At 38.4% G+C, this 27,849-nt stretch overlaps 1 protein-coding gene across 2 annotated transcripts in view; it reads left to right on the top strand.

Moving 5' to 3' along the window:
• LOC127453429 (ankyrin repeat and IBR domain-containing protein 1-like) overlaps positions 1 to 6,762 on the top strand; it is a 58,808-nt gene extending 52,046 nt beyond the window's left edge. For both annotated transcript variants that reach the window (XM_051719754.1, XM_051719755.1), the window contains 3 exons: positions 1,929 to 2,040; positions 2,895 to 2,938; positions 3,032 to 6,762. In XM_051719754.1, the coding sequence (XP_051575714.1) occupies positions 1,929 to 2,040; positions 2,895 to 2,938; positions 3,032 to 3,826 (951 nt within the window). In that variant the 3' untranslated portion in view covers positions 3,827 to 6,762. The remainder of the gene's footprint in view (positions 1 to 1,928; positions 2,041 to 2,894; positions 2,939 to 3,031) is intronic.
• Positions 6,763 to 27,849: the final 21,087 nt, after the last annotated feature.

The following is a 27,849-nucleotide window of genomic DNA, read 5'->3' as shown; positions in this document are numbered from 1 at the left end:
GCACGGTGTCCGTATGTGCGTGCTTAGTCCATAACTCACATGGACTTCATTATTTGACATATAAATCACAATAATGGTGACAACCAAAAACAACATATTAAGTATAAGATGAGCTCTGAATAATCACAAAATGACAAATAACTGCAAGTTACAACAAATAAATTAACAGCAGCATAAATAAAATTGGCAAACAGTAAAGCTATGAGCAGTACATTGTCAGTTGCATAATTTATTCATACCGCAAGGCATTACTGGGAGCAGAAATGCAGCTTGCTGAGTAATGTTCACACCTGATAAAAATAACAGAAAATAAGTCATGAAAAATATTACTTTGTGGCTATTTGAGTCTTTGAGGCTTACTTTTTTAAAAGGATAGCAGAAACAGCACTTGTCAAAGCATTGGGCTTTTCACTTTTTTTAAGAATAATCTGGGGAAGGAATTAAAACACTGCAAATATAAAAATGAAACAAACTCACATAGAGGGAAAATATGAGCAGTTAATCTGCAAAATATCTGCAGAGATCTACACTTTAAGAGGTATGTTTATTTTTTACATACTGTATATTTATATTTTTTATATTTATGTATGTACATATTCTGGCCAACACTGTTTTCATTTATTTTTTTTAAATAAACATTTACACAGTTATGTGGGTAATTGACAAGACATTTTAAGCATTGTGATCAATGTCCTGCTGTGTGACACTTTCTTCATCTAACTATTTTAAACAACATTTTATGATACTGTATAGCTATATATACATATATAATATATTATTCTTGTTGTTTCCACAACCTCATATTAACTAAGACAATAGTTAATTTGCATTTGTGGAAAAAAGTTGAAAAGTGATTAAGATCTTTAAAAACTTTGAAGAAATGCTGACTTGTCACAGCACCTAAAAATACACACTTTCCCTTGTACTTTCATGTACATTTTAACCTAACATCTGTATGTTGGGAAAAAAAAGTTTTCAGACATGTTTATCTGAACTATAAAGTGTTTAATTAAATCCACTCATCACATTTACAGTGGTTTTATATGTTTTAAAGTTATGAAAATGTTTGCACTGCTGGGCCCTGTTGTCATGACAAGCAGTCAATAGAAATGTCTTTTTTTTTTTTTTTTTTTTTAACACAAAAATCTGAAATTGAACAACAAAATAAAATTAATGAGCCGGTGTTGTTTGTTGAGGGCCGGGTTTGGTGGGCCGCTCTGGGCCAGAATGTCCAGGGCCACTTTTTATTCCCAGCCCGCCCCTGATGCACTTTATTGAAGGCTTCTATTATTGATGCTTGAACGGTACCTCTCTTTAAGTTTTTGCTCTGTTGTTGCATGCATATTGCATGCTGCTTCAATTTGGTTGATACTGAGAATTTTATTTTCAGGAATTGGTTGTTTTGTAAAGCCAAGACCTGTGGTAAGTGAAGTTGGAATGAGCGAGATGTAGACCAGTTATCATTGGTGCTTACCTTGATACGTTTAGCAGACACACATGTAATGAAGCACCATATCATGTTTGTTTTAAAGCAATTTCCATAAAGAATCAAGCTGTTCATCCCAAAATTAAAATGGTCTTTATTTACTCATGCTCAGGTCATTGCAAACTTGTATGCTGGGGGAATGGAATATAGGGACTTGGTTTTTCAGGGGAAAAAATAAATAAATCAGTTTGTTGGTTTGGAACAACATGAGGGTGGTCAGTGTTGATAGAAATTGCTTTTTTGGGTGAACTTCATTCCTTTAAAACTTCATAGACACATCAAAGCCAACAACCCTGAACTTTAATGCTGTCACACATCAGTTCTATTCCTGCAGAGAGTTATAGGGTTCCTCCGAGTCTTTTATTCACAGGGCCTGGGGGAATGCTGATATCACTTCTGATGGCAGCTCTGAAAAGATAATGTGTGTGGATTTGTGTTGTAGGAGTATGCAGAGTTCCAGTACAGACGTAGACACAGGCAACGCAGGCGTGGAGACATGGCCAGCCTCCGAAGCAACACACCGGATCCTGACGACCTAGGCCACAGCACTTTAGGTACTTTTTTGTGATGATAAAACTATCATGAAATATCATGTCATTGGCAAACCTTGTTAAATTAGACCTAAATAAGTCATTTATTTTATACTACCGCAAAATCCGCAAAGCCTGGCGAAGCAACATGAGGACACCGTCCGTAACCATTGTAACAGTTGCTCTACACCCAGGCACTAGAGTTTTTCACATTTAGGCTTACAAAATCTTACGTATAATACATATATATATTATATATATATATATATATATATATATATATATATACACACACTATTTATATAAACATTTTGCCATGTGTAAATAAAAATCTAAATTTCAAATCTTACAGTTAAATTAACCTTGACATTTTTAATCGCGGTTAGTTGTAAAACTATACAATTGCAGCATCGCGAGTGCTGATTTGTAATTTATGTCTGTTATGAAAGAAAATGCTCAATGTGGCAACCCAGAAATCCCTTTCTGTATAGAGCTCCAGTTCTGTTACGCAGGCAGAATTGCTGTTTGTGTGAAAGCTTAATGTGTGCCTGCTGCTGCAGTTATGCTGCTGCGTTGCTTATATGCTAAAGACTGAAAGAAAACTATGAGAAAGCAATGAGCATTTGACAGATAGGAATGTGCAGGGTGTGTGGAAAGAGCTAGGTCAGTTTGAAATCGCAAACTGTTGTGTTTTTCCTTTAAGCACCGTTCCCATTGACATAAATGGATTTGCTGTGTTCGCTGATGCAGCTTAAAATCATTGCTTGTGATATGTGTGTGTACTTTTTACTTGTTTCCTGGGATGCAAAAACTAATAACACAAGTGCAAACTAAACAAAAGATGATTTGTCCAATAGTCTTGTCTGTTTCTCTTGCAGACACACAAGAGATTGGTGGCTGTCAGAGACAGGGAATGCCAATGGTGAGCTGAGATATATGCATGCAAGTGAGATATATGCAAGTGTTAATCAGATGATTCTCAGCTGAGAGTATCGTCTGATCTTTTACCCTGTAGCCTCACAGTTCCCTGGATGAGGATGATCCAAATATCCTGTTGGCCATCCAGCTGTCTCTTCAGGAGTCTGGACTGGCTGCAGGTAGTGATGGTGTTGATGCTCAAGAGATACTCGCCAATGAGGCATCACTGGGGGCCATCGGAACATCCCTACCTACACGATTGGACCCGGTGCTGTGCGGGATAGATGTGCCCCGTGCTGCCTTGAGCAGCTCTGAGTTGTTGGAGGTGGGTGACAGTCTGAAGAAGCTGGGTAATATCAGTGGGCAGAATCTCCCTCTGCGTTATGACAGTCTCAACAATCCTACCCACGAGTCTGGAGAGGGCCCCTTCCCAGGTTCTTCTGGACGCATGGAGCCCTCTGACTTCAGTTCAGACAATGCCAACCTTCTAGGCAACATCATGGCCTGGTTTCATGACATGAATCCCCAGAATATCAGTTTGGTTCCCTCAGCCGGTGCAGCGCATCAAGAATTCAGTGCACAGTCAGCGAGGATGACATCAGAGCATCAGACTGCAGAGTGCGCCATTCCACAATGGACAGCGGTGGGTGATAGAGAGCAAGAGTGCGAGTATGGCACCAGTGGCGCCACCGGAGAGCGTGAGCCTGTAAGGCCTACGCAGCTTGACCTGGGAGGTCTCAATGTGTCTCCGGTACCACCTCCGTCTGTCGAGTTAGGGGAAACTCCGAGCGGTCCCAACCCCTGTCACTCTGACACACCAAAATGTGACTCAGACCCTGACCAGCCTAGCAGTAGCTCCTCTGAATGGGAGGGTCAAGTACATCTTGTATGAAATGCTGACTCCACCCACTAGCTAAGCCACTTTTTGACGTGAAGTAGCTGACAGATTTGAACCCAAGGAAACAAGATTAATCATGACGAGAAGCTTTTGTAGATGTAATGTCAGATATGTAGAAATCGAAGCTGTGTTTTAAGAGTACACAAATGTGACCGGCCTCTGTAAATGTGTTCTTTGCTCACTGAAAACTCTTTCCAGTCATGGAGTGTTAAACACTTGTAAAGAGTCAGCAACTGAACCAGAAAGCGCTACGAAATCCCAGACAGAAATGGATGTGTGGTAATCTTGTGCAGGTAGCCAGATTGCAGGGTTCCTGTCTGATTTCTATGAATAAGAAAAATCTACTGTACAGAACAGGACGATACAGATGTCAGTGGGTGTCCTGTTAGGAGCGATTTCCTGTCTTTATCCATGATTACAAGGATGTAAAACATACTCTAGGTGCCAAAAACACTGGTTAGCACATGCCGAGTTCACTAGCGCCCAGTGCACAGTGTGCTGATCTTGCCTGCTGCTGAGGGCTTAGTCGCCCTGTCGAGTACACTATCCTTCCTTTGAACTAGACCTGTAGGATTAGAGAAGTATACATTAGCATCTCTCTCAAAAGAGCTGATAATCACAGCAATGAAGAGAACAGTTAGATGCAGTCTACTTTTCTTGTTTTAGTCAATCGTAATCACTGTAATCCATCACTGGTAAATTCGAATTGAAAGTATTGGCGAGGCTGAACTCAGTGTAGGAGCGCCGAGCTGGCTCTGTCAAACATTTTCTCTTTGCAACTTATCACAGTGCCTTTTCTGTGAAACTTCTCTTTATTTATAGCCACACTCTTTTGTGCTCTGAGATTAGAGTGTGGGAAGTTCCATCACACATCTTTGTACTTTCAGATGGCAATTTAGCAAACAGCCTCTGAGGTCAATGTTTTATAAGACATTTTTGTATATGTTCAGTTGTCCTTTAGCATGCCTCTGGTCCCTTTTCCTAGGGTGTTGTTAAAGGAATTATTTCAAACAGAAAGAATGAACGTACTCATAGATGCATTGCGATTGCAATTTACCTGGATTATATCCATCTATATTTAATGTGGAAATACTATACATTGCGTTAATTTGGTATACAAGACATGTGGCCACAATGTGTAACATTCAGGGTTTACAAGGGTAGGCCTAAAGGGGATAATCAATGAGTGTCAACTTTAAAGGTATAATTTAATACAAAAATGAAAGTTTTCTGATCATTTACTCACCCTCATGTTGTTCCAAACCTTTAGGATTTTCTTTATTCCGTAAGAACACAGACAAAGAAGTTAAACAGAATGATCACACTGCTCTTTTCCATTCAATGAAACTGAATGGTGACCAGGAGCTGTTAAGCATCAGAATCCTGCCTAACGTCTCCTTTTGTTTTCCATGGAAGAAAGAAAGTCGTATGAGTTTGGAACAACGCGAGGGCCCGCAAAAAAAAAAAAACAGAATTTTTTTGGTGACCTATTCCTTTAAAAAATCTTTACCCCGCTACAAATCCATAGATGCAATCATGGTGCATGTCAGATACATTCTTCCAAGAACCACTATCGTAAAACAAAAATAGAACCAGGAAAATTAAGATTTCTCTTTCTGTTTCAGGACACATCTATTATCTTTTTTTTTTTTTATATATATATATACAGGTCTCATCAATGGATCTTTAAAGGTGTGTGGCAAAGGCACACTTATGTGATGGCAAGCAGCTGTATTAGCTGCAGGTAGTACATTTCTACAGATGGTGGAGCTTACCCACAATTAAGATTTTTTATTATTATTTTCTTTTTTTACAATTAATATAACTGTGGTATTTATCTTCAATAAATTATGGAAATTACATTTCTATTATTTGAAATTGAATGTCATTCTTAAAAATTTATGAAAATGAAGGTTGATGGGAAAAAAACCATAAATTACCACCAATATATATATATATTTTGTATATATCAAACTGTAATAACACAGTGCCACTTTTCAATATTTGCTTATTAAAAATGTGACTGCTGATGTAAGTGTTAAAAGCCATTCAAACAAATTAACAGAATGTTTTTCATTTGCTTTAATTTACTGCGAACACCTGGCCAACATTTTATCAAATGAAACTCAGCTGCATTGTTCAGCTAAATCACAGCAGCACTGAATTTTAAATACTTCAGAAGAATTGCACAAAATTAGCTCACACTTCAGCCTTGAAATAACCCACTTTATTTGATAGGTTTGCTGTCATTTTGGCACTTTTAACTTGATTTGATTGAGTAGGTGTCTGATGTATTACTGTAGGCTTAAAGGAATAAGTATGTTGAGTCTGACCTTATGACCTAAAGCAGTATTACATTGCATAATGATAACTTTGCAAAATGAAGGCAAACCTGTTTGTAAAGAGGTATTTTGAGACTTGAAATTATTTCACAGGATTCGTGAAAATTTGGGGTGTACACATTGTTTTTAACTTTATGCATGTGTGATCCGAATCATTTAAGCTTGATAAATTGCAGTATAACTTCACAGTAATGTATGTCGCTAAAGGTTGAGGTGGAGCTAATGTCTGTTTTAATATAGCATATGGTAGATCCTGAACCAGATTCTGTCCAGACATGACAAAAAATAAATCAATAAAAAAAGTTGTCCTGTATGTGACATTTCGCTGTTCATTAAGTAATTATAATAAACATAGATCATGTTTTTTTTCTGACAAGGCCATTCAAGTGTCAAAGCTATTGTTTGGGGTGCACATTTTGTAACCCATTCCAGATTTTATATTAAGGATCCAATCCTTGAAATGGTGTTTGCACTTTCATAATCTTTACTTGATACATTCCCAATTTATATGGAAAAAACATATGTGTGATGTTTGGCCATTGAATTGGACCGATATGAGTGTGAATCTTAATAAAGTTGTTAAGACAAGTTCAGTTAAGTGATAGTGTTCTTTGAATATAATTGTTAAGACAGTGACCGTTAGAGCTTATGGGATGCAAAAATAAAATTATATTGCAAAGGCAATATACAAATACTTTATTAAGTCAGCAATATGCTCGCTGAAACAAAAAGCGGTATGTAATTGTTTTGAATAAGGTTCTATTTCTACTTGATTTCACCCTCAAAAATGTCTTTGGTTGGTATAATTTCATGCACTTTGGTTGATTCAGCCATATTAAATAATATTTTTGACTTGAACAAAATCAAGTAATTTAGATATTACCACATGAAGCCCATGTTTAGGTTAACTGTCAAAACATTTTTTATAGTGCATGTAACATGCTAAAAAATAGTAAAAAATTGTTGGTTTAGCACCATATTTTAAAACTTCCATTAACAGTATATGTTTAATAAATTAATTTGATGCCAGATCTGAGGTTGTCACAACAATTGGTTCTTTAGATTTTCCTAATTGAGATCTCCAAAGTTAAACTAAAATGAGCAAAGTGGTATCTTATGAGCATCAGCCCCTCTAGTGCCTGTAACCTCACAGAATCAAATCACTTTATTGTCACACAGCCATATACACAAGTGCAATGGTGTGTGAAATTCTTGGGTGCAGTTCCGATCAACATAGCGGTCATGACAGTGATGAGACAGTACCAATTTACAATAACATCAAATTAACACAGCACAATTTAAACATCTGATATACACATAATTACACTAAACAATATACAAATAATAATCGTAGACAATAAGGCAGACAACATCCAAGACAAAAAACATAAGAATTGTGAACAAAACAAACAAAACACTACTATGTTGTGTCGGAGCTCGCAACGCAGCAGCCACACTCGGCGCCATCTTGAGTTCGACATGAAGGTAAATCTGCTTGACCACAGCAAATTTAAGAGAGGAATAAATATATACACTACCGGTCAAAAGTTTTGAAACACTCATTCTTTATTATGTATTTTTTTCTTCATATTTTAGAATAATATTAAAGTCATCAAAACTATGGAATAACATAAATGGAACTATGGGAATTATGTTGCGACTAAACAAAATCCAAAATAAATCAAAACTGTGTTATATTTTAGCATCTTCATAGTAGTCACCCTTTGCCTAGAATTTGCAGACATGTGCTCTTGACATTTTCTCAACCTCAACCTGCAATTGCATAAGCGTGAACCATTTTATAAAGGAGACTGTGATACTGTGGTCTGAGGGTCCTATTTAGGACCAACAAGGATTCACTTTCCTTTAGGGCAATACTAACGTAGCCTCTGCTCTGACTCATTAGTACACATGATGCATTCAGCAAAAATGATATTCTAGTTCCCTTACACTGAATCCTTTAATTTTGAAATATTTGATGAGGCAAAAACTCTACTACAACTAATTTATGCTACCTATACTTACATTTGTATATGTATAAAATCACCTTGCTAGGATTTGGTCCAAAAGATCTTCCACCTTTACTTTTTTATATGCTCTTGGTATGGTGCTTTATTGTTGAAATTACTTCCAAGAAAGTGCTTTTATTGCGTAAGTGATAATTACCAAAGCAGGTAGGATGATGCAAATGCTAATAAAAGTACTATAATAGTATTGCTTCCTGATTGCTAGCATTGCAGCGCCAGATTACACAATGTTTCAAGCACAGTTATAGCTGTTATGCCTTAGCAGTCCAGTAGAGAGTAGTAAATTCCCAGAGAACAGAGGAACAAGATTTAATCACTCAGGGCACGACGGCGTCTTTGTTACTGGCAAACAGTGCTGGCACTCTCCGTCCCAGACTCATGGAAGCAATTCAAGACGTTATTTAGAGGAGGAGGAACTCAAAGTTTCCTCAAGAGGCCATTAAATACGTCAGCAGAACATCCTGCATTATATTCCCACAGTCAAGATGAATTCAATGTGTAAAAAAAAAAAGTAGTTCTGAAATGAATCTGAAAATGCTGCTCTTGTATTTTTATGAAGGCGCACCTCTGGTGTTTGTGTGGGGCTATCTATAACACTATAACTATGAATGATTACAATATTGTCTGGCAGTTAGATGTTTGGATGTTTCACTGGAGCTGATTCTGAAAAAATACATTTTTAGACAGATATTAAATGTAGTTACGGACTTCTAAAAACTGTTGTCCTTCCATCAAAATCTCTCTTGATTCTAGGATGAATCTGTTGGGTTGCTATGACTTTTGTAATTGATCAGAATTACCGTTTTACCGTTGCACGGTATATCCCCAAAATCCCATAGACTTACATTAAAGGAATATTCCGTGTTCAATACAAGTTAAGCTAAATCTACAGCTTTTGTGGCATAATGTTGATTACCACAAAAAATTCTTTAAAAAAAGCAAAAATCTGGGTTACAGTGAGGCACTTACAATGGAAGTAAATGTGGTAAATTTCTGGAGGGTTTAAAAGGAGAAATGTGAAGCTTAGAATTTTATAAATGCACTTGCAGTAATTCTTCTGTTAAAACTCATGTATTATTTAAGCCGTAAAGTTGTTTAAATGGAAATTTTACTGTCGTTTTAGAGTTTATTGACATTACATTGCCATGGCAAAGTTGTAAAATTGGCTATAACTGACAAAGAATAGGTTAGTAAGTGATTTTATCACACTAAAATCATGTTTACAAGCATATTGTTTATGTCTTGTGGCTAAACTTTTGAAACGTTCAAAAATGTGCCCCCGTTCACTTCCATTGTAAGTGCCTCGTGTAACCCAATTTTTTTTCCATTTTTTTTTTAAGAAAAGGGCAAATCAAAATTATTTTTTGTGGTAGTCAATATTATGCCACAAATGCTGTCAGTTGAGCTTAAATTGTATTGAACCAGGAATATTCCATTAACAACACCTTCATACAGGCCAAGACAATTCAAAGTCCAACTGTCAAAACTTTTTATGTAAACAAGTCCTTTTATCTGCTTTAATTTTCTCTCACTCTTTCTTGCCCCTTTTTCTATTATCTACTGTGTTCGTTCATCCGTCCGTCCGTCCATCCATCCACCCACTAATCTTTGTCTAATGTATCTGTAACCATCAGACTTCTTTTGATTTTAATTAGTTTCAACTTTCAGTCAAGTCTTTGTCAAGCCAACATCAAAGTTTGTCTTGACAAATGGTACTTTTCTAGTTATTTTTGCAATTACATTTTGTAACTGCCTAGAAATTACACACACCACCTCATTTGAGACTCATTCCATTATTAATCACTTATTCATACAAGACATCTAACAAAAACATCTAAAAACCTAACTCAACCCTCCATTTGTCATTTAGAATGAAAGTTTACAGACGTTGAATTAACCGTTTGAATGGTTACAGTAATATGAGAGATATGTGTGTCTGGTCAACACCAAGACCTCTCATGTGACCTTTCAACAGACAGGCCAAATAAGGCACCTCACTAGAGGATGTTATTCTAAGGAGGACTAACCAAACTTTCAACACTATGTCTATGAGGCATCATTAGATAATGATGCAACGAAAAAACAAACATCCGAATGAATACATGTCTAAATGAATGATGAGGAAAGACCCAAGAGCTTGTCTGGTCTATCATTAAAACTTCTTCACACAAACCTTTGAGTCAAACACTGGGTAAATATTCAAATTATACTTTATATATCTTGTATATTAGGATTAATCATTTTGTTTGTCTGTTGTGATCAGCAAACTCAACAAATGTAGTATTCCAATTAAGTCTCAGTGTCTCATATTTGGCAGAGTCCAGTGTTTTACCAGTGTCTGCTGGTGATGATTACAACAGTTTTAGTTAGATAGGTTTTTTGTTCTTTATATTGCAGAAGTCGTTAATGGTATTATAGATTCTTTAAAGCTGTGACTTGCTGACTTCTTGGCTGTATTTGCATTTAATTAACATTGAAGGAACATCAATATTTCAATGCATTAAGATCTTATGCATTGGAGGCATGAATTACAAAGACCACAAGCAACTTGTAATCTGTATTGGAATTAAAAAAATATATAATTTAGGCAGTGTTTCCTATAGTTTGAAAAGGGACCCATGACTAAACATGTATACCAACTTCTGGAAAATTAATCCTCCATAAAGGATAGGGATACCCACAGAGACAGTGTTTTGAATGTCAGGTAAATCAGGCCAACTACATGGGAATAGGTGGTTTACATCTCAGGTATAAGGTCACAGTAATAATAAAATTATACCTCCTGTGGAATTATAACTCAGCCTCCACCCCTTTAATGCACTCTCATAATGTGTCCTTCCTGAAAGAGGCACAACTTTTCTCTTGGCTTGCCGTAACAGTTCTTAGTGTTCTGAGAAAAAATAAAATAGCGCAGATCTTGTCAGGAACATTGTCTTGAATTTGTTGCACATTTCATGCAAACAGTTTATTGTAATCGAGGGACTCCTTTGGCCACATATAATAGCCGCATCACTACAAAAGAATGAGAGCAGATTAGGGCAAGCGACTTTAAATGAAAATGTTTGTATACTGTAATTAATGGCAGAACTGAGAACAAGGTTTCATGATGTAAAAAGAAAATATATTTATATTCTGCATTTACAAAGACAGATTTGTTTAACATTGCCTAATGAGACACCTAATAAGGTGCATAATTCTTGCTCAGCTTCTCTTTAATACAACTTCATATTAAAGAGAATTTAGAGAAATGGTTTTGAAATGTCTACAGATAACTAAAGGTGTGGTCACATTTGCATTTGCATACCGAAAATCTATGGGCAAAATACAGTCATCTCAATAGGATTTTGCAAGATCCTGAATTTCGCACAATGGACTTCCGGTGGCCAGTTCAAGTTTGGTGAACTTGTCGTTGACCAATAGAAAGTTGTTTGTTTGGCAGTGGCCTCTGTGGGTGGTGCTTCATACACAGCTACACTGAATAATCACAATGGACAAGGATATCATTAGCGGTGAGTTTCTTTTTAACTTCATTCTTCCTGAGTATAAAGTGCAACTTTAAAAAAGAGGCTGCTTGGGGCCTGGGTAGCTCAGCAAGTATTGACACTGACTACCACCCCTGGAGTCGTGAGTTTGAATCTAGGGCGTGCTGAGTGACTCCAGCCAGGTCTCCTAAGCAACCAAATTGGCCCGGTTGCTAGGGAGGGTAGAGTCACATGGGGTAATCTTCTCGTGGTCTCTATAATGTGGTTCGCTCTTGGTGGGGCGCGTGGTGAGTTGTGCGTGGACGCGTTACTGCGGAGACATACAGTTGTGCTCAAAAGTTTGCATACCCTTGGAGAATTGGTAATATATGTACCATATGTACCAAGAAAACATGAGTGAGCAGGCAAAACACATTTCTTTTATTTCTTATGGGATTCATATTCCACTGTAGGTTATAACAGAATGGCACAATCATAAAACAAAACATGGCAACAAAGAAAAAAATGAAATGACCCCTGTTCAAAAGTCTGCATACCCTTAGTTCTTCATACTGTGTATTGCCCCCTTTAGCATCATTGACAGCGTGCAGTCTTTTGTAATAGTTGTCTATGAGGCCCCAAATTCTTGCAGGTGGTATAGCTGCCCATTCGTCTTTGCAAAATGCCTCCAGGTCATGCAAAGTCTTTGGTCGTCTTGCATGAACCGCATGTTTGTGATCTCCCCAGAGTGGCTCGATGATATTAAGGTCAGGAGACTGTGATGGCCACTCCAGAACCTTCACCTTTTTCTGCTGTAACCACTGGAGGGTCAACTTGGCCTTGTGCTAAGGGTCATTGTCAAGCAGAGCTAACAAACTCGTTGACTTAATTGCAATTTAAAAAGCCACAGTTGTGGGAAATTAAACTTTAATAGCCATTTAAACCTGTGTGTGTCATCTTGTGTGTCTGTAACAAGGTCAAACATTCAAGGGTATGTCAACTTTTGATCTTTTCTGTTATCATTATTATTTAAAAAGGAGCCAAACAACTATGTGATAATAAATGGCTTCATATGATCACTATCCTTTTAAATAAAAGAATTAAAAAAAAAAAAAAAAATTTCTTGCAAACTTTTGAGCACAACTGTAGCATGTGTGGAGGCTTCATGCTATTCTCCGCGGTAACGCGCTCAACAAGCCACGTGATAAGATGCACGGGTTGACGGTCTCAGATGCGGAGGCAACTGAGATTCATCCTCCGCCACCCGGATTGAGGCACTACGCCACCATGAGGACTTAGAGCATATCAAAAATTAGGCATACCAAATTGGGGAGAAACAGGGGAGAAAAAAAAATAGGCTGCTTGGCAATTAGGGTTTCTTTTTTTTTTTTTTTTTTTGCTGGTTTAACCTCCACCCATGCCTTCTTCGCCCATGGAATTTCGCTGTGCAAAGGTAAATGTGATCGTGTCTTCAGGTGTCTAAAGGAGAAATACTATGGGGGGAGTTCATTAAGAATAATTAATGCTCACTGAAAAAGAGCCATTTATTTGCACTTCATGTACTAACGGAATTATGCAAATTGGGGCATCACGCAAATGCACCCAAAAATTTGGACGATGCATTTTTGAATTTGGCGGGTTTGTTCTACTGCGGTAAAGTTTTTTTTTGGTTGGATATTCGTTAGACATTCGATCCTTCCTTAACATTAATTGGTATGGCAGTTCATGCTGTGTCTCATTCAGATAACACTGTAAATCATTATAGCAAAAATAATTATGATGTTATTCGATAAATGTAATTGTTTTGAGCATCAAAATAGAAAAACGCAAAACAGCAATCCCAACAAGGGCAATCCAAGTTAGGAAGTGTCTCAAAAGTGCAAAACGCACAAATAACAGTTAAGAGATACATTATTCCATGACTACATTAAAAAGTGGTTCTTTTTACATGTGTAATGTTTATGTTAGTAAACAAATTAAGATAATTTTTAATTTTCTTATGATTTATATACAGGGTTGGGAGGGTTACTTTTGAAATGTATTCCACTACAGATTACAGAATACATGCTGAAAAATGTAATTTGTAACATATTCCGTTAGATTACTCAAGGTCAGTAACGTATTCTAAATACTTTGGATTACTTCTTCAGCACTGGTAGATTTTTTTCACTTGTTTTGACTATAAAAACTCTGCCAGTACAGTATGACAAAATACACATGTTAAAAATACATTCTCTGAAAAACCTAAATATCTTATGCAGTGTTGTTTCTAAAACAAGATAAATCAAATTGATCTTGTTTTAAGGATTTGTAGATATTTTTACTGGAAAACAATACAAAAATTATTATCAAGAATATGATTTTTGCCCTAATATCAAAGGTCTTACTAGAAAAAAGAAATTATGATCCAACGTGAATTTTCTTGATAAAAAAATATGATCGTGCCTGGTAACGTGCATGTAAAATGGCTAGAAATAGCATTTTAGCTTAGCGTAAAGCTGACAATTTACACAAGGTTTATTTCTATTTCTTCTGCTCCAAACTTACTTCAAGCGTACTTCTCTATCTGCTCGTATGAATGTAACACATCATAAGAAAGTGTTTCACCGTTATTCAAATGCACTTCGGATCGCATCATTTATATTTATAAATGTTTTCCATCTGAAAGGATTAAGTATTAAATTAAACAAATTACAATAAAATGCAAAGTAATTGCTTCAGTAATCAAAATCTCTCTGTTTTATATATCTAGCCAAAAGCTTCCCTGCTTTGTCCCCCGACTCAAAATTGCCCTGAATAACCAAAACTCCACTTTCCGCAACAAAATAGCATTATATCTGTATTTCAATCAAGTCAATTCTCTGAGGCCATTAGTCCCATGCCATCTGAACTGTGGCATGGATCTGATGTCCCACCAGGGAGCTATGCCTGGGAGACGTTCCTGAGGATTTGGGACATATTCGGCATAGCGGAAGTGGACCTGTTTGCCTCTGTGGAGACAACCCACTATGCCCTCTGGTACTTCATTTCCCAAGCCCGGCCAGGGGTGGATGCCATTGCTCACAAATGGCCCGCGAAATGCAAGTATGCATTTCCTTAGTACGCCTCCTCAATTCTGTCATCTGCAAAATTCGAGAGGACAAGGAAGCGGTTCTATTGGTTGCTTCGAAATGGCCCAATCAGTCATGGTTTCCTGAGATGGTGGAGCCATTGGTCAGCCCCCCTTGGAAAATACTGCTGAGGAGGGATCTCCTCTCTCAAGCATATGGCACGATCTGACCTCCCCAGCCAAAGCTCTGGAACCTGCATGTTTGGCCCCTGAACGGAGCCCGCCAAACGTGCCAGGATTAGCTCGATTGGTTATGAACATCATCCTGCAGGTTAGAGCACTGCCCACAAGACGCCTCTACACACTAAAATGGCATGTGTTTGCAAATTGGTGCTCTTCACGTGGCAAAGTCCCAGTGAATAGCTCAATAGCTGAGATCCTCATGTTCCTTCAAAAGCAGATGGATGCAGGTCTCACCCTGTCGAAGCTTAAGGTCTATGTAGTGACTATCTCTGCATACCATGCCCCGGAGGCTGGCTCCTCTATAGGCAGACATGATCTAATTATAAAGTTACTCAAGGGAGCGATGAGCCAAAACCCCCTCACCCTGCTACAGTTCCAACCTGGAACCTGAACCTGGTGCTGAAGGCGCTCACAAGCCCCCCGTTTGAGCCTTTGGAATCTGAGTTACATGTGCTCTCTCTAAAGACTGCACTCCTGCTGACTCTAGCCTCATTTAAACATGTGGGTGATATGCAAGCGCTGTTGGTAGGCAGCTCATGTCAGGAGTTCGGGCCGGGCCTTTCGAAGGCCACTCTCAAACCCAGAAAAGGCTACATGCTTAAGGTTTTATCCACGTACTTCAGGGCCCAGATCGTCCACCTACAAGCTTTCTTCCACCTTGCTGTTTAATTCAAATGAGGAGCAGATGATGCACTTGTTATTACATACATATTTATGTGGATCATACCCATCAGTTCAGACTGTCAGATCAGCTCTTTGTTTGCTTTGAAGGATGCACAAAAGGCATGTCTGTCTCCAAACAAAGACTCTCTCATTGGATTGTCGATGCGATCGCCCTCGCCTATGAGTCACAGGATGTGCGATGCCCCATCGGTGTGAAAGCGCATTCGACCAGAGGCATGGCCTCTTTATGGGCATGGGTAAACCGTATGTCCTTGCAGGACAAATGTTTAGCAGCAGGTTGTTCTTCGCAAAGCCCATTTGCCAGGTTTTCTAACCTAGATGTGGCCTCTCTCTCTTCACAGGTCCACACTAATTGTACCAACTAATTGCACCAACACTCAGCAGATGACCCCAGGCTCATTTATACGAGCGGTGAAAATCCAAGCTGTGTAAGATGTGTACCAGGTGTGTGTGAATGTATTACAGGTGGTCTGACATCACTAGGTCATATGACCAGGAAATTATATGTATTTGAAAAGTATAGGTGTTATCAGGTCATAAGGTCACATGACCAGGAAGTTTGAACTTTTCAAATATTCATGAAAAATCAAAAAATCATATCACCAAAATCCAAGTAAGATGTGTGTCAGGACATCATCAGGTCACACACATGTTTTATTTTTGAAAATAAAAGTTAAAAATCATTAAAACAAATCATAAAGTTACGATTCCAAAAATAAAAGTCATGTAAGGTAGAAAGGTGTTATATATACATGTGCTATAGGAGGTCTGACATTCATCTATTTCTGTTAGCTATAAGTTAAATGCAATTTCAGTTACATTACATATCCTAGGGAATATGCCATTTATGGCTTTAATTGTTTGTTTTTTATACCATATATTTCTACTTAACTTGTTTGACAATATTAAGTTACATCTGGATAAAGCTCCACATGTTTTTATAGCCACAGAGTAATCTGTTTTTCACCAGCCTGTGTCCGTTTCACACTTTAGAGACACCCCCTAACTTTGCCTGGCGAATGTCCAATATAAAAACAACTTTACCACAGTGTTTGTTCTGAGTGCTAGGTTGTGCATTTAAATACATGTTCAATTATACCACTCTCCTCCATCATTTGAACATTGTGTGACAAATTACATGTACATAGAAAGGAGGTGTGTTTGCACTGAATGACGATTTTCAGTTATTTTTTAGATAACCAGCACAAAAGTGGCAGCTGTCTACCTTTGCTCTCTAACACCAGCCATATGGGCAAACTGCAAACATGTGGTTTTAATAGGGACACAATAATAGTTTTGCTCTCTGCTTTCTCAGAGCAGTTTCCAAAGAACAGGGCTATTGCATGGGCAAAACTAGGCAAATCTCACAAGCGACCACATGCAAAGAAAACTGAAAAATCAACACACATGTTTGGAGTAATATGAAGGAGATCTCTACATATTAAGTTGAAGACCCATACTTCTGTGACTCACTAAGAATTATGTTTTATGGTGGAAGTGCTCTTGATCTGTTCAGGGGGTTCCATCACTGAGAGCTTGATCATTTGTGAAAATTGATATATGTTTAAATGTGTTTGGAGCTACTAAGGTTTCTCTTTTTATTTTCATCGATTACTACTTTTTAAAAATGTTTAATATATATATATATATATATATATATATATATATATATACATACACACACTACCGGTCAAAAGTTTTGAAACACTTACTCATTCTTTATTATAATCTTTGTTTTCTTCACATTTTAGAATAATAGTAAATTCATAAAAACTATGGAATAACATAAATGGAACTATGGGAATTATGTTGTGACTAAATCAAAACTGTGTTATATTTTAGCATCTTCAAAGTAGTCACCCTTTGCCTAGAATTTGCAGACATGTACTCTTGACATTTTCTCAACCAACTTCTTGAGGTATCACCCTGGGATGCTTTTTAAACAGTATTGAAGGTGTTCCTATCTATATATTGGGCACTTATTGGCTTTTCTTTATTATTTGGTCCAAGTCATCAATTTCAACAACTTTTTTATTTTTTATTTTTATTACATTTTAGTTTTATAATGAAATAAATGAATATGGTCGCACAATTATATTTTTGTCTACAAAACGAATTTAAAACATTTAAGCATACGCCTTCAGATCAAAATATTTTTAAGATCATGAGAAACATTTCAGTCAAGTGGCAAGTTTTGACCGGTAGAGTGTATATATATATATATATATATATATATATATATATATATATATATATACACACCAATCAGCCACAACATTAAAGCCACCTGCCTAATATTGTGTAGGTCCCCCTCGTGCCGCCAAAACAGCACTAACCCGCATCTCAGAATAGCATTCTGCAATCTTCCATGCAATTATCTAATCAGCCAATCGTGTGGCAGCAGTGCAGTGCATAAAATCATGCAGATACAAGACAGGAGCTTCAGTTAATACTCACATCAACCATCAGAATGGGGAAAAATGTGATCTCAGTGATTTGGATCGTGGCATGATTGTGTGGTGCCAGATGGGCTGGTTTTGAGTATTTCTGTAACTGATGATCTCCTGGGATTTTCACAAACATCAGTCCCTAGACTTTACTCCGAATGGTGCCAAAAACAAAAAACGTCCAGTGAGCAGCAGTTCTGTGGACAGAAATGCCTTGTTGATGAGAGAGGTCAACAGAGAATGTCCAGACTGGTTCGAACTGACAAAGTCTACGGTAACTCAGATAACCACTCTGTACAATTGTGGTGAGAAGAATAGCATCTCAGAATGCTATTTTGACTTGCGGGTTGGTGCTGTTTTGGTGGCGATATACAGTTGTGCTCAAAAGTTTGCATACCCTGGCAGAAATTGTGAAATTTTGGCATTGATTTTGAAAATATGACTTATCATGCAAAAAAACTGTCTTTTAAGGATAGTGATCATATGAAGCCATTTATCATCACATAGTTGTTTGGCTCCTTTTTAAATCATAATGATAACAGAAATCACCCAAATGGCCCTGATCAAAAGTTTACATACTCTTGAATGTTTGGCCTTGTTACAGACACACAAGGTGACACACACAGGTTTAAATGGCAATTGAAGGTTAATTTCCCACACCTGCGGCTTTTTAAATTGCAATTAGTGTCTGTGTATAAATAGTCAATGAGTTTGTTAGCTTCACATGGATGCACTGAGCAGGCTAGATACTGAGCCACGGGGAGCAGAAAATAACTGTCAAAAGACCTGCGTAACAAGGTAATGGAACTTTATAAAGATGGAAAAGGATATAACAAATATCCAAAGCCTTGAAAATGCCAGTCAGTACTGTTCAATCACTTATAAAGAAGTGGAAAATTCGGGGATCTCTTGATACCAAGCCAAGGTCAGGTAGACCAAGAAAGATTTCAGCCACAACTGCCAGAAGAATTGTTCGGGATACAAAGAAAAACCCACAGGTAACCTCAGGAGAAATACAGGCTGCTCTGGAAAAAGACGTGTGGTTGTTTCAAGGAGCACAATACGACGATACTTGAATAAAAATGAGCTGCATGGTCGAGTTGCCAGAAAGAAGCCTTTACTGCACCAATGCCACAAAAAAGCCTAGTTACAATATGCCCGACAACACCTTGACATGCCTCACAGCTTCTGGCACACTGTAATTTGGAGTGACGAGACCAAAATAGAGCTTTATGGTCACAACCATAAGCGCTATGTTTGGAGAGGGGTCAACAAGGCCTATAGTGAAAAGAATACTATCCCCACTGTGAAGCATGGTGGTGGCTCACTGATGTTTTGGGGGTGTGTGAGCTCTAAAGGCACAGGGAATCTTGTGAAAATGTATGGCAAGATGAATGCAGCATGTTATCAGAAAATACTGGCAGACAATTTGCATTCTTCTGCACAAAAGCTGTGCATGGGATGCTCTTGGACTTTCCAGCATGACAATGACCCTAAGCACAAGGCCAAGTTGACCCTCCAGTGGTTACAGCAGAAAAAGGTGAAGGTTCTGGAGTGGCCATCACAGTCTCCTGACCTTAATATCATCAAGCCACTCTGGGGAGATCTCAAACGTGCGGTTCATGCAAGACGACCAAAGACTTTGCATAGCCTGGAGGCATTTTGCCAAGACGAATGGGCAGCTATACCACCTGCAAGAATTTGGGGCCTCATAGACAACTATTACAAAAGACTGCACGCTGTCATTGATGCTAAAGAGGGCAATACACAGTATTAAGAACTAAGGGTATGCAGACTTTTGAACAGGGGTCATTTCATTTTTTTCTTTGTTGCCATGTTTTGTTTTATGATTGTGCCATTCTGTTATAACCTACAGTTGAATATGAATCCCATAAGAAATAAAAGAAATGTGTTTTGCCTGCTCACTCATGTTTTCTTTAAAAATGGTACATATATTACCAATTCTCCAAGGGTGTGCAAACTTTTGAGCACAACTGTATATCACTCCGCTTGTGTTCGTGCCTTTCTAATCTAAAGTGTAAGAGCAGGGGCCTGGGTAGCTCAGAGAGTAAAGAAGCTGACTACCACACCTGGAGTCACGAGTTCGAATATAGGGTGTGCTGAGTGACTCCAGCCAGGTCTCCTAAGCAACCAAATTGGCCCAGTTGCTAGGGAGGGTAGAGTCACATGGGGTAACCTCCCCGTGGTTGCTATAATGTGGTTCTCGCTCTTGGTTGGTCGTGGTTAGTTGTGTGTGGATGCCGTGGAGAATAGTGCAAAGCCTCCAAAGTGTAAAAGCAGTGCAGATGTGTTAAGAGCTTTCTGTTTCTGTACATTTAATTTTGTGACATTACATATTTTAGCCAGCAGGTGGCAGTAAAAGACCATTTATGTGTGTAATATGAGCCAGTTGTTTACATTCAACAGCACTACGTGATTGCTCGAATTACTACTACACCACTAAAGCAAGGAAATAGCTTTAAACAGCTTTAAACTAACAACTTCAGCATTAAGGTTCACCATAGCTGAGAGACACAACAGATTGATTAATTACACAAACTCAAGGCGCTTACCTCTTACTGGAGTTTCCACATTGGGGAGAAAGTACTGTTCAAAATTGCGGTTTCTTTAGCAGTGAATGACTCTTGCGCACCAGCTACCGTGAATTAGGGAGGAATACCCCCGCTTGGATGGCTATTTTTCCATTGAGAAAATAGGATGAATTTCACCAAAATGACATTATCTTCAGAAAGCTGACTAACACACGACTACAGCATCATCAACAGGTGATCATACACGCTCCATCTCTCTCTCTCTCTCTCTCTCTCTCACACACACACACATCCTTGTTTCTCCAATAATATGTTATAAACAGCCCAAGTAGTTACTAGTAGTTCTAAAGTGATGTTTTTGAGAGGGTTGGACACATCATTTTTTTTGAACCAGCAACGGCAGATTCTGATCTGTGGCGTAAGAAAGTAGTTCCATGCACAAATGCGTTTTTATGTACCGTATTTTTTTAAAATTTACTTGTATATAAGCAATATCACACTCATAGTCGTGCTATATGGCCCTCAATCAGCACTGCTTTACCTACAGCACTGGGCCTGTGGCCGAATCACAGCAGTTCTGATGTAGGGTCATATCACACTCTTGCTCGTGTGATATTGCTTAAATATATTGACCGGTAGTATATATATATATATATATATATATATATATATATATATATATATATATATATATATATACTGCTTAGTGGTCATTATACAAACATATAAAATCAAGTATTACATATATTACACATATCCATAAATATTCCATACAAATAGCATCACTATATTAGACATATATGTAAAATATGAATTCACACAACATTAAAATGATCTAAGCTGAGGGTCCTCTGAGAGTTATTAAGGAAGGAGAGACTGAGCTAAGTGTTTAGTGTGATCAGCAGCAGTCTTTGGTCTAGTTCTGGGACTTTCACGCAGCTGCAGCACCTGATGTTCTGCTCATCCTCTCTCTCAGGCCAAGAGCAGCTTCCAGCTTCCGTTAAGCGGTTGAACGGCCCTCGTCTAGAGAGGAGCTCTGAGCACACAAGCTGAATAAGTGAACTCACACTGGCTCTTCTGTCCCATCTTCACACTCCACTTGGGCTTTGGGACAGGCTGATGGTGGATTAAGGGATATGCATCCTTCAACAAGTTGAATTATCTGCTTTTGCATCTTTGATAGATATTTAAAAACTATCAAAAATATCTGTATGCTTTATAATACGAAACTGAAAGAGTGAGAAACGAATTTAGAGATTTGAGATAAATAGAGCTAATTTATGCACAGATTCTGTTGAATCTGGCTCACACTTGTTAACAGGTGAGAAAGATTAAGTAACCTGGTCTCATGGAAACACGTTACTTTATTTATATTTTTTGGCAAAATTATTTTGTGGCTCGTTGTACATATCACAGAACATTCCTGGTGAAATGAACACTAGAGGCACTACAACAACAATAACTTTTTTTCCCTTTCACACAAATCACAAGGAAAAGGGCAGATTATCAGTTCATAAACCATCATTCCATCATTCCACCATCTGCGTACAATTTTATGTCGATGTCAAATTTATTTATAAAGCACAATTAAAAACAGCCATTGTTGACCAATGTGCTGTACATCGAAGTATAATTCAAAAATAAAACATTATAAAAATTGACATCCAATAAATAAACATTATGTTATGTCAAATATATCCTGAATATTAAGCGTAAAATCCACATTGATTAAAAGCCATGAAGAATAAATAACTCACTTAAGATTTGCTTTAAACACATTCGCCATTCTGATATAAACCGGGAGACTATTCCAGAGCCTAGGTGCAGCCACAGCAAACGTGTGATCTCCTCTTGATTTCATGTTCTGAAAGTAGTTCTGATATATAACCTGGTGTTAAGCCATTTAAAGATTTATAAACCAGTAATAGGATCTTAAAATCAATTCTTTGGTGAACTGGCAGCCAAATCAATTACATTAAAACTGGCGTAATGTGCTCTCGTTTCCTAACTCCAGTTAAAAACCTAGCAGCTGCATTTTGCACCTTCTGTAGGCGGGGAAATGATGTTTGGCTGATTCCCGTGTATAAAGCGTTACTGTAATCGATCCTAGTCATAATCAAAGCGTGGGGAGAAGAGAAAGAGAACACAGCCCCATCACCATCAATGGAGCACCAGTGGAGAGAGTCAGCAGCTTCAAGTTCCTGGGTGTCCACATCTCTGAGGAACTCACATGGTCGGTCCACACTGAGGCTGTTGTGAAGAAGGCTCATCAGCGCCTCTTCTTTCTGAGACGGCTGAGGAAGTTTGGAATGAACAGCCACATCCTCACACGGTTCTACACCAGCACTGTAGAGAGCATCCTGACTGGCTGCATCTCCGCCTGGTACAGCAATAGCACCGCCCACAACTGCAAAGCCCTGCAAAGGGTGGTGCGAACTGCCAGACACATCATCGGAGGTGAGCTTCCCTCCCTCCAGGATATATATACCAGGCGGTGTGTGAAAAAAGCTTGGAGGATCATCAGAGACTCCAGCCACCCGAGCCATGGGCTGTTCTCACAGCTACCATCAGGAAGGTGGTATCGCAGCATCAGGACATGCACCAGCTGACTTCATGACAGCTTCTTCCCCCAAGCAATCAGACTTTTGAACTCTTGATCTCTCACGATCAAAATACATCAGTACTGCACTTTATTACTCTTATTACTCTTATATCTCACACCGGACTATCATAAATTATATTCTCTCTTAACAACACACTGGCAACTTACTATCAACCGACAGCCTGAATGTCAGTACAGTACAATACAACCTACTGTATATTTTATATATACTATATATAAAATTTTTATTGTATAATGTGTATTCTATATTGTGTGTATTGTATGCTGTACATTGTATGTTATTATTTGTATATTGTGTTATGTGTAATTATGTGTATATTAGATTTTAAATTGTGTTGTGTAAATTTGATGTTTATTGTTAATTGGTATATGTCTCATCACTGTCACGACTACGATGTTCCTCGGAACTGCACCCAAGAATTTCACACACTATTGCACTTGTGTATATGGTTGTGTGACAATAAAAGTGATTTGATTTGATTTTGATAGTATTCAAATCAGAATAAAGTGCAACAGGACATTTCTTTTTTTTAATGACTGGTTAAGTGCTCATGGAAAAGATGTGTTTTTAGTTGTTTTTTGAAGACAGAGAGTGAGTCAGCTTCACGGATGGAGTTGGGAAGGTCGTTCCACCAATGTGGTATGATGAAGCTGAAAGTCCGGGAAAGTGTTTTGGTGCCTCTTTGTGTTTGTACAACAAGGCGACATTCCTTAGCCGACCGCAGGCTTCTAGTGGGTGCGTAGCTCTGCATAAATTATTTTAGGTATGCTGGAGCAGACCCAGTGACTGTTCTGTATGCCAGCATCAGAGCCTTGAATTCGATACGTGCATCAACCAGCAGCCAGTGGAGAGAGACAAGGAGTGGTGTAACATGTGCTCTCTTTGGTTCATTAAAGACCAGACGTGCTGCTGCATTCTGGATCATTTGCAGGGGTCTAATTGCACATGCAGGGAGGCCTGCAATGAGAGCGTTACAGTAGTTCAGTCTAGTTATGACAAGTGACTGGACAAGCAGTTGTGTGGCATGTTCAGAGAGGAAGGGTCTTATCTTCATGATATTGTAGAGTGTAAATCTACATGATCTTGCGGTCTTTGAGATGTGGTCTGTGAAATTTAGTCTGTTGTCGAGGGTTACCTCTAGATTTCTGACTGATTTGGAAGGCATTACTGTAGTTGAACCCAGCTGCACGGTGATGTTGTGTTCAACAGCAGGGTTGGCTGGAAAGACAAGGAGTTCAATCTTGGCTGGGTTGAGTTGCAGGTGGTGTTCCTTCATCCAGGCCGAGATGTCTGCCAGGCAGGCAGAAATTCGAGCAGTATGTCAGTGGAGTTGTATGTCTGAATCCTCAGTATTCATGAGACAATAAGTGAGAAATGCCCAGATGACCAACTATTTCTGGCAGCAGTGTGGATCGACTGGTCACTTTATGATCCCATAATTCCTCGGGAGCTGAGGAGACGTCATGTTCAAAACGCTGGATTCAAAAGAACAACTGTGAACCGCAAGTGGGATGGCTCTTCTCAACTGTAAGTGATATATATTCCAAGAAAGTTATTACTTGTGCTTAAATGATGCTTGTTTAACAAAACCGGAGCAGATTATTTTAGTGGTAGTTGTAATAATGTCATATATTTGGGTCATGGGTCAATACCCACGTCCCTGGATGAAGTATGTCAGAATTCTATTCGTAATACTTGCATGCATATCTAAAAGAAAGTACTGTTTTACCGGTCGAAAAGTGCATCCTTCATCAAATACAGTACATACTGTGACAGTACGCAATTTCAGACGCAGGGCATCTGTTTCTTTATATGTGTTCTGAAAACAATTTACTCCTAATTTACTCAGAATCAGTGAGATGAATTCAACAAGACCAGTCAGTCAAGATCAGTCAGATTTGTGAATGAAGCATTCTAACTGATTTTGTTAACTGGATCATTTGATTTATTAAAAAGATCCAATTCAAAGATGATTCGTTCACAATTCGATTAGTTCTCTCATGAACTCAAGAGCACAAAGGAGCTAAGCATGTAAGCACATTACTATATATCTGTTCTTCACGTCAGCACTTTAAAGTTAGATGAGTCTCTAATAATCAGTGTTTATAACTTTATAAATTATTAACAGGGGTGTAAAAAGTACTCAGAAATTATACTTAAGTGAAAGTATGGATACTAAGTGAAAATTTGACTCAATTAAAAGTCCAAGTATCTAGCCAAAAACATACTTGAGTGAAAGTAAAAAAGTATTCACATTAAATTTTACTTAAATATTAAAAAAGTAAAAAGTAACCTTTTTCCTGGCTAGAATGAAATCAAGAGAGGAGATTGTGTGAGAGAGGATGTTGTGAAATTCGATTGGTTTAAGTCGCCTTTCTGCTGTCCGATGATTGTCATATTTCTCCCCCAGTGGGATTCGCAACCTGGTCAAAGAATCATGTTACAATAACTATATTTTTCAAAATGATTTTTATGTGGCCTGTTGTACGTAGCACCGCAATTTTTCTGGTGGAATGAACACTAGATGTGCTAAAACAACACTGACTTTTATCCCCTTTCACTCAAATCACAAGTAAAACGACAGATTATCAATTCATAAACACTAAATTTTTGCCCTGTTCCTCACACACTGCTATCTTATGACATATAAACACTTTTATTATAGCGCATGACTTAATTTTAACATTTTCATTACATAAACTACATTCACAAACGTATTCAAACACAATCAAATTGCGCGGTAGTTCAACTGATAGAGCGTTGCACTTGTGATGTAAAGGCCCGGGGTACGAGTCCTGAAGAGCATACGAGTCGACACGTGAGACCGAAGTGTCATAGATGCACTAGAAAATGATGTGGTTTCTTCAGAAATTGAGTTTTTCATGTCACTTTTGCTTTTTATGACACTATCAGTTAGGTTTAGGGTAGGGAGGTCAGTTTTTTTTATTTAAATCTTGATAGAACATTAAACTTAAAAACCTCATCTGTTCGGGAGAACATTTCACTTGCTTTTAGCACCACACAGTGGATATTTCACTTTGAAACTGCCCTGAGATGTGTAATGAACCACATAATTTTATTTTGCTAAAATGTTGCCACAGTCATGCAATGATTGTTGCATGGGAGAAGGCATGCATGAATTGCGATGTAAGAGCACCCAGCCCCTTGAGACGTAGATAAAGACTGAAAAAAATTCAAAATACTGTAAGCTTGGAAGAAAGTTAGTAATGTTATTGGTTTTTTAAATTGTTTTCTGAGGTTTGCTACCAAACCTTGCTGTTGAGTAGATGGATAAATTCAATAAAATTCATAATTAATATTTACTCAAATTCCATTGTTTTTATTATCATTATGATCGTCATCATTTCTGCATGTACACAATTACAAAAGCCTTTTGTTTTTTGTTATTAACATTTTTTATTGATTCATCTATTAAACAAAGAAAAGCAAAACTTATACAAACAGAATCAATATTTACCCCCCCCCCCCCCCCCAATCACACACACACACACACACACACACCCCCAACTCCAGCCCAACCCCCAACAACACCCAGGTGGTCACATAATTATAGACACACAAACAAAAAACAAAAAACAAAAAAATATATATATATATAATAATCACACACATCCACTACACCTCTCTCTCCACTGTCCCTCCCTGAGAGCCCTCCAAAAAAGCCAGATATTCACCCCATTTCCCCACAAACAAGTCTAATTTCCCCAGTCTTCTGGATGACCCCTCTTCAAAAGCTGCCACCCTGCCCATCTCCGAACGCCACTCCTGAAATGGGGGCGCTCCAGCCGACTTCCAACCCCTTAAAATTATCTGTCTGGCGATCATAACGCTAGTTAGGACCCACTTTTCTATGTGCTATTCTCCATATTAATGACCGCCCCATCACCTAAAATACAGAGTCTGGGGCAAAATAAAATCTGAGTGCCCAATACCTCATACATAAAATGTCCTGGTTGCTTGTGTAACCTCCGTTCCCTGATGGAGGGAATGAGACGTTGTGTCGATGTAGTGACACTAGGGGTCACTCTTGGGAGCCCCAGACACCTCTGGTCTTTGATAAAAGGCCAATGAAAATTGGCGAGTGGTATTTACATGCCACTCCCCCAGACATACGGGTATAAAAGGAGCTGGTATGCAACCACTCATTCAGGTTTTATGCTGAGGAGCCAAGACAAGGTCCGGCCATTTCAGCGGGTAGTTCAGCGTTGTGGCATAGGGGTCCCTATACGAAATGCCACAACTGGCTGAACTGTGTTACGTGAACTGGTGGTGTGTGACAGGCAGACCACTGTGTGCCTCATAGCCAGCACACCAGGCCAACACGTAACCTCTCCCAACATAGTTATGAGTGTCGAACGGCCCTTTGGGGACAAGTCGACTACCCAAAAGATAGAGACAGGCTATACATCGAAAAAATACGTCTTGCCGACCATATTGAGAGTCTCAAAGTAGATCTTGCCCAATGGGGGAGGAGTTACAACAAACATAGAGACTGGGGCAGAGGGGCTCTGCCCAAAGAAGATGCAGTTTACCAACAGGGAAATGAATTAGCGGAAGATATACATCG

Source organism: Myxocyprinus asiaticus, chromosome 15, assembly GCF_019703515.2.
Source record: "Myxocyprinus asiaticus isolate MX2 ecotype Aquarium Trade chromosome 15, UBuf_Myxa_2, whole genome shotgun sequence".
Taxonomy (NCBI): Eukaryota; Metazoa; Chordata; class Actinopteri; order Cypriniformes; family Catostomidae; genus Myxocyprinus; species Myxocyprinus asiaticus.
This window is presented reverse-complemented; position numbering and strand designations above follow the sequence as displayed.